Raw genomic sequence first — 14,552 nt, 5'->3', positions numbered from 1 at the left:
AATGTTCAATAAACTAGTCAAACATTTCTACAATGTCCATCATTCATTCGCGTTGTGCAATGTCTATCATTCATTCCCGGTGTGCATGCATTAGAACCCGATGGGGTTCTAGATCCAGACCCAAACATTTGAGTTGGAGCACTCATCAAATTTCTCGGTGTGCCGCTTACAAAGTCCGATAGGATAAGAGATGTGCCTCCAATAGCATTTATGACCTGTCATAATTGAAGTAAAAAAGTACATGTTACAAAATATTTGTAAATGAAAACAAAAAATTGATGTAAAGTCGTCTTATGAACACATACTGGTACATACACACTATTTTGCATGCCAACCATATAAGGATAATATGATGTATAAGCTTGAGCTTGAGCTTCAGCTTGAACTTGAGCTTCAACTTGAGCTTAAGCTTGAGCTTCAAATTGAACCACCTTAGCAGCCTATATTGGTTCAAGAGTTTGTAAAAATGTACTTCAAAAGAGTTTGTTAAAAAAATAAAAAACAAGTTCAATTCAATATACAATTTACCTTTGCTTTTGTTTGTTTTTTTGTCGTTGCCTTGAACCGATTCACTATTTGATCTACTTTGGCAACCTTTCGTTTCGTAACTGGACGGCCTCTTCGCTGAACAACCAAAGGACTAACCACATTCCTCGTACTAGCACCCGATGTACAACCGACGGCAATTGGACTTTCTCTAGAAGATGGTATCCTATTAGTATAAGCTGGTAAATTACTCCCATCACCAGATTCATCGTGTATGACTCTATCCTTCATTTCATCCAACCCAAGGTCTATAATTTTAATATTCCCTTCCGAATTACCAACAAGTTGTACAATGGTGATCAATTTCTTATTCATCCTCTCATAGCAACTTGTATTGAAATCATCCCCAAAGCCAGTGTACGTGGTTTTGATGCATGTGTACTCTCAAACCAAATCTTTCCTCCAACGTGGCAAAATATACTTACTTGGCACCTCATTTATGCATCTTCTCACAAGCACCGCGAGTGAGTGAGCACACATAATGCCTCTAAACTGAAACAACTGACACATACATTGAACTTCACATTCAATTGAATTAAAATACACAACAAAGTCCACATGCTTCATCTTGTCACAAACTACCATCGCTTCTTGGACATTATATGTACAAATTGCTCCCTCCTCTTTGACAATCAAGGCCTGACAGTACACTAATCTCTTCAACTCTCCTTGAACTTCTTTGAATTTTGCATTGGTGTAGGCTTGTTGAAATTGCTTCTCAAAGCCATATATAGTTAGACAATCAAACAATTTGTGTCGAGACTTGAAGTCTGATTTCTTCTATTTCTCTACCTTACTTCTCAACACGTTGTCATATTGTTCAACAAATTATTTTAATGTAGTCTTCAGGTTGACATATCCATCAAAAAATGCATTCATGCTTTCACTTCGTTGTGTTGTTGACATGCTAGCCCAAAAAATGTCTTTAACATATACAGGAACCCATCGATGCCGCTCATGATATAGTACCCCCAACTACTCATTATCATAAAGATTGAATTTAGTAAGCATCTCTTCCCATTTTTCCTCAAATTCATCTCTTGTCAAACAATCATAAATTGCATTTTGCATAGCCAACTTTATGGGTTCATACTGAGTATATCCTTTCAACTTCTTTGGTATTTTCTTCGTTACATGCCATAAGCACCATCGATGCCGGGCCTGTGGAAAGACAATTTCTATAGCATTTTGCATAGCTCTGCACTGATAAGTTATGATAGCTTTTGGAGGATTATTTGACATGCAACTTAACCACGACTTGAATAGCCAAACAAATGTGTCGGTGTCTTCACTAGATAACAATCCACAACCAAGCAAAATGGACTGTCCATGGTGATTGACTCCTACAAATGGAGCAAATGGCATGTCATATTTGTTCGTCAGATAAATTGTGTCAAATGAAACAACATCTCCAAATGATTCATACATAGCCCGACTCCTTGCATCAACCCAAAACAAGTTTCTAATGCGAAACTCCTCATCAATATCAATCACATAAAAGAATTTCTCACTATGTGCTTGGATCCTCATAAAATAACTTTGAAGTGATTCGGTATCACCTTCACCAAGCCTTAATCTTCTAGCTCTATTAATGTAATTCCTTACATCTCGCTTATCAAATGTCAATGACTCCTATCCCCCCGCTTCAATAACCATTGAATGATAGTTCCTAGACACCCCAATCCCTGCTTGATTATTGATTTCTAATCTTCTCTTCACAGGAGTACGAATTTTCTTATTCATTCCAAAATGACGAGAGGCGGTAGGAATCAAATCATGATTATGCTCAAGGTTAACTGTGGTTAACATATATGTCCCATTCTTTTGTAGAGTACCCCGTACCCTTGCTTTGCAACCAATTTTTGTGGACAAAGATGGCTTCAAAGGATTCACTTCTGATTTCTTTTTTCTCTCCCCCGCTCGAGAACATTCAATTGCAAAGTTTTTTAATTCGTCATCATCTCCAAAATGTTGTGCTCTATGAGCTATAGAAAAGCCAACATGCTTAGCATATGTGGCATAAAATGTGTACACTTCTTCCCTTGAGCTAAAACACATACCCTTCTTAGGTTCTTCAACTTGTTTTTGAGGGGGTCGGAAATCAGATTCAACTTGTTCACCCTCATTTACTGAAGGATTGTCACCACCATTTGAATCAACCTCCATTCTATGAGAATCAAAAATGAAATTCAAATAGAATGATTTTAGAATAATTATTTTATAAGATGATTGGAAACTTTGAAACTGTTATGAAACTAATAATTTTAGCTGATAATAAAATTGAAATGTCTGTATTTCTTATTAGTTTTAGCTGTTGAAATGTCTGTATCGCCACAAATGTTGAAATACAGACATTAGTTTCATACATTTCAACATTCAAATTAGTTTCATTATGAAACTAAGAAATACAGACATTAGGTTTGTATCAGGGCCGTTCCCGCTTTTTTTTTTTTTTTTTGGTCTTTGTTTTCAGTATATTTTTTGTCTTTCAGGTGCGTGTATCACACCTTCTTCATTGTGCAATTCTTCTTCACATGACTTTAGCAGGTTCCACCTCAGAGAGGGTCGTGGAGGTCGGTTTTGGAGGGGGTCTGTATCTCCACTGTACGTGTAAATACCACATAATATTATGGGTACTTAATATTTTTTTTCTTAAACAGTAGTTTATCAATTTTAATATAATAATAATGATTTATTAGATGATAGGGTAAACTACACTCATCCCTTCATATTTAAAAAAATACAATTAACTTTATATTTTTGACATATTTACACTGATATCTCTCAAATTATGTAATATTACCCGTATAATGTATATTTAAAATTAGGATAAGTTACAAATACTCCATTTAAGATTTGTTTAAAATACAGATTGATCCCTATAGTTTGAAAAATTACAAATACCCCTTGTCATAATTTTTAATTTAACAAAATTAACTGAAAAAATAAAATTCTTAACTATTCTCTTATATAATACTAAAATTACGTGAATTATCAATTAAAATAAAATTTTAACATCATTAAAAACTATTAATTAATTTAATGATTTATTAATAAAAGTTGTTAGTTATTATGAAATTAGAAATCTTATGAGGCGTGATGTAATTTACTAAATTTAAGGAACAATTTATATTTTAAGCAAATTTCAAAAAGTGTATTTATAATTAATCTTCAAAATTATTATTATTATTATGAGATCATGATTCCAAAGAAAATGCGAATCACACTGTTTGACTCTGTATTATTTTGCATTAACAAAAGTATTAAAGGGCCGATGATTGTCTAACGACAATGCTACGTAGCTCAAATTTTGTGGCTCAAAAGTGGCTCAAATGGCCAAAACGACGCCGTTTTGAGTACAAAACAACATAAAAATGGCCAAAACGACGTCGTTTTGGCCATTTGAGCCACTTTTGAGCCACAAAATTTGAGCTACGAGACATTTTTCATTGTCTAAAGTCTATTAAAATACACTGGTTGTCCGCTTAATTTGGGCCCGTTGACAACTTAAATGTAGTTCATTCGTGAATGAATTTAATTTGATAATTATTATTATATAATTTTATCATATTTATTTAAAAAAATTGAATGGGAAATATAATTTTAAGAATATATCATCGAATTCTTTCAAAAAAAATATATATATGATGAAATTATTTGACTATAAAATCAATTTAATTTTGAGAAAATTGTTAAAAAGTTCAATTTAAGGAGTGTAAGTCATTAGATCCAACGGATATTTTTTATTGTTGAGAGGCCCACCTTTTTTGAAATAATTTGGTGAGAAATCCTTTCTATTATTTTGGCGGACATTTTATTTTCAATTTTATCCCTTAATTTATCTATTGATTTTTTTTATCTGTTAACTTTTTTGACTATCTGTTCAAATTTACATCTATCTATTCAAATTATTTTCTATCTGTTCAAATTTTGTAATTATTTGTTCAATTTTTTTACTAACTGTTCAAATATTTTTTTTCTGTTTAATTTTTTTGATTATCTGTTAAAATTTTTCCTTTTATTTGTTCAAATATCTGTCTAAATTTTATATCTATTCAAGTTTTTTCCCTAAATTCTATATGTTCAATTTTATTTTTATTTTTTTACAACTATTGAAATACCAAGCCAAATCAAATCCTATCTGTTGAAATATAAAGCCAAACCAACCCCTATTTGTTGCAATAGCAAGCTAAACCAAACCCTATCTATTCTAAATTATTTGTTTCTATCTGTTCAAATCTCTCTCTCTCTCTCTCTCTCTCTCTTATACACATACACACACACACACACACATACACACACATGTTTATCTATTCAACACAAAAACAAAAACAAAACTTTATTTGTTTTATCATCATCAACAACAACAACATACCAGATCAACAACTACAACTACCAAAAAAAAAGAAAAAAAAATATTGGTTCAACAAAATGAAGCAGAGCCATGGTTAAGAACATGAAGTTTGATCTCTTTATGTCTTCAATACAAATGGTGTTCTTGACAATTTTTTGATCTCTTTTATGAAGCTTCATGTTTTCTAATACAAAAACAGGGGTCTTTATGTTTTCTAATTCAATACAAAAATAAAGATCTCTTTATTTTTGGGTGAAGACTTAAATTCTTCAACGATTGCAACTAGAAATACAATAGCAAAGTGATGATAGTGGTAAGAGCTTGGGTGAAGAAAATGGCAAAATAGTTAAAGAGAGAATAATGGCAAGACTCTCCTATGGATCTCCCACTTTCACTCTCAAGGTAGATAATAGAGAAGGGAAATTAGTTCTCTCCCAAAAAATTGTCTCTCCAAAATCCACTCATTTATAAAGCTATGGATGGGTACTATTTATAGGCACCTTTTGATATAGGATGGAGTTCATGTGCAAGGTATATGGGGATATTCCCTCAGCGAACCCTTCTTCTTAGCCATGTCTAACCAATGATCCCCAATCATCCCAAAGGGTCAGGGTAGTCCAGAGGACGCCTTGCCTGTAACAATCCCGACCTGTGATTAGCTAATAAACCGTACTTAAGAATGCTTAATCAATAATTAAGACAAAGGCCTAAGTTAATTGCATGTGCCATGTGTTATTTGTGAATATATGTCTATCATAGAAAGATCTGTCTATGTTTTTGTTTCAGTAACATGAAATTGATTAGGTATATGTGTTATTAGAATTTTTGGAATGTTATAGTAGGTTTAATTGAAATTCGATTCAAACCCAATTAATTAGAATAAAATAATCCTAATTGACTACCCTTAACTCAAGTTAATTAATGCAACCTACTTAAGCCTATATAAGGCCACTTGTAACCCAACCTACAACATTCTACACATCTTCTTCATCATCTTTGAGCACACAACCGTAGGGAAGAGAGAGAGAGAGAGAGAGAGAGAGAACGAAGAAAAGAGTAAAATCTAAGGGAGAAAGGAAGAATTTGGAAGCATAGTTAGAGAATTGGCTTGCTAACTAAAAACATAGCAATCTAGAGCCTAATTGAAGAGTTTAGGTAAGGATTCAAGCTTTTAGTAGAGTCATTGAGACACTTAACACATGAATTCCAAAAGAATTAAGTTGATCAATGCAAGAATTGAGCTAATGAAGCAGGAAAGAAGACCATATCATGCATGCATGCATTTTTATCTCATTTTGAGTTTAAATTTCAACCAATTCTCACATGCATGTACTAGTTCTAGCTGGGTTTTGAAAGTTCATCACATTTCATGACATTTTATCTTAATTGATCATGTTTTGTAAGAAATGAAATCATGTTAATTCATGCATGTTGATTCATGTGAGTTCCAAGTTGGTTCTAAAAGAATTGGCATACTTGGGGCTTGATTTTGTGACATGATCTTTAATTCATAATGTTTTACAAGTTTACAAGTGTTTTCTTCAATTTTGGGACAAAAGAATGTGTTTTGGTGCTTTGGAATTGAAGTTTGGAGCTTAGAGAGCAATCTAGAAATTCCAGAATTCGCACTTTCGCTCAAGCGGTAGAATCTGCGCTCGAGCGAAGAATGCAAGCTCTCCGTAGTTTTACAGAATTTGAGGGTTGGCTCAAGCAGAACAAGTTGCGCTCAAGTGACCACCTTATTTTTGAATCTCAGCTCGAACGTAGGAAGTTGAGCTTGAGCGTAAAATTTGAGCTCCCAGAAGTTTTGCAAACAATTACAGGGTGGCTCAAGCTACAAAGTGTGCGCTCGAGCGAACCCATGTTTACTCAATCTTTGGCTCGAGCCACTGTCGAGTGTAAAAATTAAGCAATCAGTACTTTTGTAGAGTTTTGCAGACCGCTCGAGTGACCAAAGTTGTTGTCACGACCCAAACCCGCCCCTAAAAGTTTGGTCCATGACCGACCTGTACATAGGCCTCAAAACAAACTTTCAGAATATTATTTAAATACGGGGCCTGAAGCGGAAGCAAATATCAATATAAAGATAACGCCCATTGAGCTTGTGCATACATGATGACTTAAATAAACTTAGCATTTAAATACACTTCCATATTTACATAAACAATTACAGAACTTGTATAGATCTCACACACGCATTTATATAAGACTCCATAAATTACATAACTCCCAGTAATCAAAATTAAGGCCTCAACACGGAGGCGTACCCCAGGCAGCTTGGCAGACAAGTAGATCTCAATACAATTCTAGTGTCAATCCCCCAATGGCTCACCTACATAAATATACACAAAAACGGAGTGAGCAAGGCTCATTAAATAATAGTAATGTAACGAGCATAGTCTTAGAGAATATAAATATGCATCTCAAACCATACACAGATCTTAATCGTATTCATATTTTAGAACGCCCTCAGGCCCACATGTAATACAGAATGACCTCGGGCCCACATATGATACGAAACGGCCTTAGGCCCAACATATGTACAAAACGGCCTCAGGCCCAACATATTATACAGAATGGCCTCAGGCCCAACATATTATACAGAACAGCCTCAGGCCCACATATCGACAGCTGTCCACACATTGGAGGGTAGGTAGAACATCGACATGTACATTACCTCCCTTGGCCTCTGGCCATGAGTCATAATCGATTCGAATTATATTAGGATTGGTGAGACATCGGCATGTCCTCACCTCCTTCAATCTTAGAGTTGTCCACACTCCATGGCTTATAACTGAATGGCCTCGGGCCTATCACTAGCATAGCAGATCGACCTCCGGTCCTTAAGGATATCATTGCTCAATAACACTCATAAGTTTTCCAGTTATTCACCATAAGGAACATAGCTTACTTATGCATGACAGAACGCCATTAATGACTATTAGCAGTAAATGAAACAAATCATTACACTACTATTACTCACAGTGATGGACTTCCAGTAGCAATGGGATGATGTCCTCGTCTCGACCGACAACACAATCCACATAGCATAATATGAGAATAAAATCAATTTCTTTCTTATTCTTTAATCAATTAGCCAAGGTAGTTCTAAACTCATTAGTCCTCAATAGGTTAAAATCCATGTATCAGAAAATAGAAGGAATCGTTAGGAAAATGGTTTAGACGAAGGAATGGTATAAAACGGTAAACAAAAAGTGAACAACGTTCACTAATTTGGGCATAACTATTTGTGTACTACGAATTTGAGAGTGAGGCCACCATCATTGGAAACTAGACTTCCGGAGCTTGAATTTAGGCTCAAGAATCACTCAAAACGGAGTTCAGATGCAAGAGATACACTTAATTGAAGTTGGCTGAAACAGACTGTCCCACACGTGCGAGAAACCTGGACGCACATGCGGGAACTGGACCGCACGTGCAGGACCACGTGCCTTTTTAGCAGAATCAACTTTGGTGCTAGAAGGGGACTGCTGCATGTGCAGGAAGACCTGCCGCACATGCGGCTCTGGGCAATTTTTGCAGTTCGAAAATGATATTTGCTCTAACTCTTGCTCTTTCCATTTCTAGGCTTGGTTTCTAACTCAAGTCACTCAAAAACATGTAAAATTGTCTCACAACATGATAAACTAACATCAATCAAGTGTAATTCCATTTTAAACAAATCAATCTTTGTCTCAAAATAGAAATTCAAGTCTTATCTTTCTATATAATCAAACTTCCATAATATATACCCCAAAGTCATACAAATACATCTTACACATGGTTGATTCTCACACCAAACTTGTTATTCCATGAATCATTCTTAAGATTGAACCCAATTCAAGCAAATTTAACGAAATCAAGGTTCAATTCCTTGAGTTTAACTCATTCCATTCATAACCCAACACACTTGTTCATTTACATATTAATCTTCCAAGTCAATCCTTGATTTCATGTAGTAGATGAATTATTTAGAAAGATAATAGTTAAAGCCACATACCTTAACTCAATTCCTTGTTTTTCCCCTTAATCTCTTCAATTTTCCAAGCTTCCATGGATGATCTTCTTCCTCTCTCTTCAATTCTCTTCAATCATCTTCAAAGCCACCATGAATGTTGAGCTTCTCTTAGAGAATTTTTGTCTCTCTCTCTCTCTCTCTCTCTCTCTTTCACGATTCTCTCTCTCTCTCTCTCCCTTAGATATTTTTGGCCCAAATATCTTGAGTTTAACTCATATATCTCATATGGCCTAACTATATATATCTATATACCACACACATAAACTTATCACAATTAGGGCTAGCCAAACACACCCTTACGAATTGCACTAAATCAAATTTCAATTAAACTTCCCAGATGACTCTAAAAATTATGTTGATTATAAATATGCCCTCTGTTCCGGTTTCTGAAGCCTCTAAGGCCTTCAATTTGCAGTGTAAAGTTAATCACCCAAACACACTTTAACGAATCAGACAAAATAATTTTCTAATTAACTTTCCCAAATAGCTCTAAAAATTCCCATTAACATATCTATGCACTCAATTTTGATTTATGAACCCATAAAGGTCAGCAATTTCAATCTTAAGGTCGTTACTCAACAGATAATTCCTTAATTCAAATAGATATAATTAAATTAAAACACACTAATTTATAGTTGAATAAAGATGATTTCTTATACGCATTTTGGGGTCGTTACAATTGCACTCAAGTGAAGACCTATTTTCAACAAATTTGACTAAGTGTTTCAAATTACATTTTGGCATCCTCTGTCACGCCCCAAACCCGCCCCTAAAAGTTTCGGGCATGACTTATTCAGAAACGGACACTTAACCTGATATACGTAATATATGGGGCCTGAACAGAAGCATTAATATTATAAAATAACATAAAACATCATCCATTGAGCTATCACTACCATGCCAGGACCGCAAACATTGCGTTAGGTAGATAGTATACAGGAAACATACACTCGAGCTTCAGTTACAGTCAGTCACATTCATACAAAAAATGTTAAAGAAGAAGGGGTTATATCATTCAACTATAGGCAGACAATCAAAGCATGAGCCAAAAACCTAGTAAAACTTTACAAATGCACAGGTTTCATCGCAAGTGCCTGGACACACTGAGGTTGACAAGAGAGAGACAAGCCTTAAGGGTTAGGATTGGCCTCCCGGTTGATTACCTACAGAAATAGACAAAATACAGAGTGAGTAAAACTCAGTGAATAATAGCAGATAAATAACGTAAGGGTTAACTTAAATAACAAAGCATATAACTGTAGAGGCATATGATTAATTACATTCTGTAATCATTTCTAGAACGGCCATGGGCCCAATTTCCTTAACAGAGTGGCTTTAACCCCGGTGATATACAGAACGGCCTTAGGCCTAACAGATACAGAACGACTATCGGCCTAGAAATGACAGAACGGCCTATCAGCCCAGAAATAACAGAACAACCTATGGACCCAGAAATAACAGAACGGCCATCGGCCTAGAAATAGCAGAACGGCCATCGGCCCAGAAATAACAGAACGACCTATCGGCCCAGAAATAACAGAATGGCCATCGGCCCAAAAATAGCAGAACGGCCATCGGCCCAAAAATAGTAGAACAGCCATCAGCCCAGAAATAATAGAACGGCCTATCGGTCCAGAAATAACATTTGTATAGATTCAAGAGGTGGCTCATACGGATTCTAGAGGTGACTCGCATCGCAGCATTTAGTTCCGTACAACACTTTGTTCCATACCAGAAACAATAGTCTTAAAGACCGAACAATTCATATCATGTCATATCATAACGAAGCGAATAAACAGAACGAAATATATAAACAGAACAAATAAACAGAATGGGATAATCCCAAATTCATAAGAATATCGTCACACTATAGTGTACATAATTCACCTCATGGTTTATTACAAATTGACATGGTTGTCTTGCAAATAACGGAATATTGATAATAACTATTAACAGGAGGCGGATATGTCACTGTATTGATAGGGACATAACAATTCACATCATAGTGTGGGTCACATATCAATGTTATTGACATTCAATTCTTTCCTCGGATTGAGATATACATAGGTTAATCTGATAATGAGCATAATTTCTCAACGGTTACAACGATCACTATTGTATAAAGCAACTCATAAGTCTATCTGATTATTCCTTCCAATGGTCCATTATAGACAGACAACTGTGTCACAAAACATATGTTGAACTAAACAGATTGTAGGAGTCCCTGATAGGTCATTCAGGGTATCATGTTTCCATTCAAACATCATGTTCCCGGTAATCGGAGGTTACTTTCACGAACTTTTTCGGTTAACCCATTCCATTGTTTTATAGCTTGTATACGGAATCATAGGTAATTTATAGGTTATAGCACACTATCGATAACCGTTAACCGTAATCAGAATACAGAATAGTTCTAGGGTCACATTGACGTATGCCAAATCTTTCAATGTTCACACTAATTCCCAATCAACATATATGTTAACATAGTTGCCCACAAAGATCAGAATGTTAATACCGATAATTATTAACGGTACTAGATGTACATTTATAGCACTATTACTCACAGTGACAGATTCTGGTAGTAGTGGGACGATATCCTCGTTTTGACCTACAAACACAATGCACATAGTATCATAAGATTATACCCGATTCCTTACTTTACTCTTAATCAATTAGTCATATCAGTTCTAAACTCCTTAGTCCTTAGTAGGTTATAATCCATGCCTCAGAAAATACGAGGAATCAATAGGAGAAAGGTTCAGACGAAGAAACGGTACAAACTCAGTAAACATAAAGTGAACAGTCGTCACTAATTTCAGCATAACTATTTCTGTATTTAGAATTTGGGAGCAAGATTACTGCCATTGGAAACTAGACTCCCGGGGCTTGATTTAGGCTCAAGAATCACTCAAAATGGAGTCCGGATGCAAAAGATATGCTTGTTCAAAGTTACAAGGTAAAAGTTGAAACAGAGTCGGCCGCTCGTGCGCCCACTTTGGCCGCTCGTGCGGCCCAATTCCGCTCGAGCGAAAGAACCCGGCCGCTCGAGCGCCCAAAAGCAGAATCAAAACCTCTTTTTTTCCCCATGCTCTGCTCGTGCAGTGCCCGTGGCCGCTCGTGCGGTCTGGGCAAAAACAAACAATCCGAAAATGGGTTTTTCTTGCTCCAACACTTGATTCTTTCATTTTCCAAAGCTTGTTTTCCACTTAAATCATTCAAAAACATGTAAAACTAATGAAATACATGGGATTATGATTGTTTTCTAAATTAAATCATCAAAGATACAATGAATCTTCTAGTAGGGAAATCAATCTCTTCATTTCTTTCTTTCCCAAGACTTCCTCCATATTCATATATATCTTCAATTATATATATAATTAACCACAAGATGAGCAAATATAACAACTTTACTCTTCAATCAAGAAACTCTAATTTATTTCCATATAAAATCTCCCATTTAATCCTTGATTCTTTGTGGTAGATGAGTTATCCACAAGGATGAAATCAAAGTCACATGCCTTAACCCAAATCCATGTTTTTCCCCAAATTTCCATGGTCAATCTCCTTCCTCTTCTTCAAGCTTCCATGAGTGGTGTGCTCTCTCCCTCCTTTGCCCTCTCTTCTCCCGGTTCTCTCTCTCCCCAAGATATTTTGTTGGCTCCAAAAATGATAAGTTCCAACTCACTTAACATACACACACACACACACACACATATATATATATAACAAACACATAAGCTTTTCACAATAGGGAGGCCAAACACGCCCTTACGAATCGCGTAAAATTAAATTTCAATTAAACTTTCTAGATGACTCTAAAAATTATGTTGATCTGAAATATGTCCTCTATTCTGGGTTCTGAAGCTTCTAAGGCCCTCAATTTACAGTATAAAGTTAATCATCCAAACGCACATTAACGAATCAGACAAATTAGATTTCCAATTAATTTTCCCAAGTAGTTCTAAAAATTCCCATTAACATACCCAAATACTCAATTTTGATTTCTGGATCCATAAAGGTCGATAATTCAATTTTAAAGCCGTGACTCAATAGATAATTTCCTCAATTGAACAGATATCATTAAATTAAAATTCATTAACCCACAAGGACATAAAAATAATTTTGGATACGGATTTTGGGGTCGTTACATCCTCATTGCATCTTAGGTATTCCTAAGCCTTAATTGAACCATAATAATGAGGATAACGATTAGAAACACACCAAGATAGAAAAGAAATGAGATAGTGTTTTCCGAGAGTGTGTTTCAATGTGTATCTGTTACGTATTTGTGTAGGTCATGTGTTGTTGCCCGCCTGATCAATCTGTTCTGTTTATATGACATGTTCTGCTACTGGAGCTGTCTGTGAGTAACAATTCTATAAAGTTATGTTTGATTATAAGTATTTTCAGAATGATAAGATATGATCTGTTTTATGAAATGCTATTTTATGAATTATGAATGAATGTCCATTTTTCTGAAATGTATTTATGGCATCCTTAGTTCACGTGGCCCTCACTCGAGAAAAACAATACCGTAGCCAATATGTATGTGGCTCTCACTCGAGGGAAACAATACCGTGACTTATGATCATGTAGCCCTTGCTTAGGGGAAACAATACCGTGACCTATGTTCACATGGCCCTCGCCTAGGGGATATAATACCATTGCTACTTGTACACAAGTTATTGACCTTTATAGTTGTCGGTACCGACTATGCCTGTGGGGTCTTATGACCAATTTGATCTGATAGCTAATAGATGTACTACATATGACTACTTATGAATTCTGGATAAGTATGTGAATCTGAATCTATTTCTGATATGAACTCTGATTTTTGAATCTGTTTTGGAATTCATTCGTAAACCCTTTACGTTGTTGTTATTCACTAGGCTCCAACTCACTGTATTATTTATGTATATATGTGATCAAGCGCGGGTAGGCTCAGTGATGATTGCCTGGAGATCTATTTGAGTCAGCCAACCAGTGTGTCTTCCAAGGAGGTTCTGAAATGTCATGTGGTCAAGTTTTGTGGACATGATGTAAGTTTAAGTTTAAATTATTTTCTTTTGTTTGTTTGGACAAGCTTTTGGTTTATCCGTATCTATGATGATGTAAAGCTGACATTGTGATGACATCATATATATGTAAAGATAATTTATCTCCATTAACCGTCCTCGGGGTCGGGTTCTTTGTTCAGACTATGTCATGCCCATGGTTCTGGTGTGTCGATCCCGGAAAACTCCAAGCCTACAAGTGTTCTGAGACTCATTAACGAAGCGACTTCTAGATTGCGTTCGAATCCATTCAAAGCCAAGCACTTCAGATTTCTAGGTCCTTGGATTCGAACCCTTTCGAGTCTGAGCTCAAATAGGTCTCTATGTTCGTGGTTTCGAGCCCTTTTGAGACATAGCAAATACCTCAAGGATTTCATGTCTTTTAAAAGCAATGGTTAATGTTTCTCGGACGCTCATATGATCTAGGCCTCCTCGGATGGGCTTGTTGGACTTTTCTTACAAATATAATCTTGTTGGGCCTCTCTAGCCCAGTTGGTTGGTTTTCTCATCAGTCTGCTCAATAGAATTCATTTGAGGCCACTTGGCGATAATTTCTCTGGACCTATCAGTTTTTTTGGGA

The 14,552-nt window shown here is 35.7% G+C and overlaps 1 protein-coding gene and 1 pseudogene across 1 annotated transcript; both read right to left on the bottom strand.

The window, feature by feature from the left end:
- Window positions 1-1,521: 1,521 nt before the first annotated feature.
- Window positions 1,522-2,076, bottom strand: LOC145793169 (protein FAR1-RELATED SEQUENCE 8 pseudogene; annotated as a pseudogene).
- Window positions 2,077-2,178: 102 nt separating this feature from the next.
- Window positions 2,179-2,712, bottom strand: LOC145793168 (protein FAR1-RELATED SEQUENCE 5-like). The gene has a single exon (XM_082875917.1). The coding sequence runs from the start codon at window positions 2,710-2,712 to the stop codon at window positions 2,179-2,181; it is 534 nt and encodes a 177-aa protein (XP_082732043.1).
- Between the last annotated feature and the right edge of the window lie 11,840 nt (window positions 2,713-14,552).

Source organism: Camellia sinensis, chromosome 6 (assembly GCF_055761805.1).
Source record: "Camellia sinensis isolate YWXY chromosome 6, ASM5576180v1, whole genome shotgun sequence".
NCBI lineage: Eukaryota > Viridiplantae > Streptophyta > Magnoliopsida > Ericales > Theaceae > Camellia > Camellia sinensis.
Note: the sequence above shows the minus strand (reverse complement) of the source record. Positions and strands in the feature narration are given on the sequence as shown.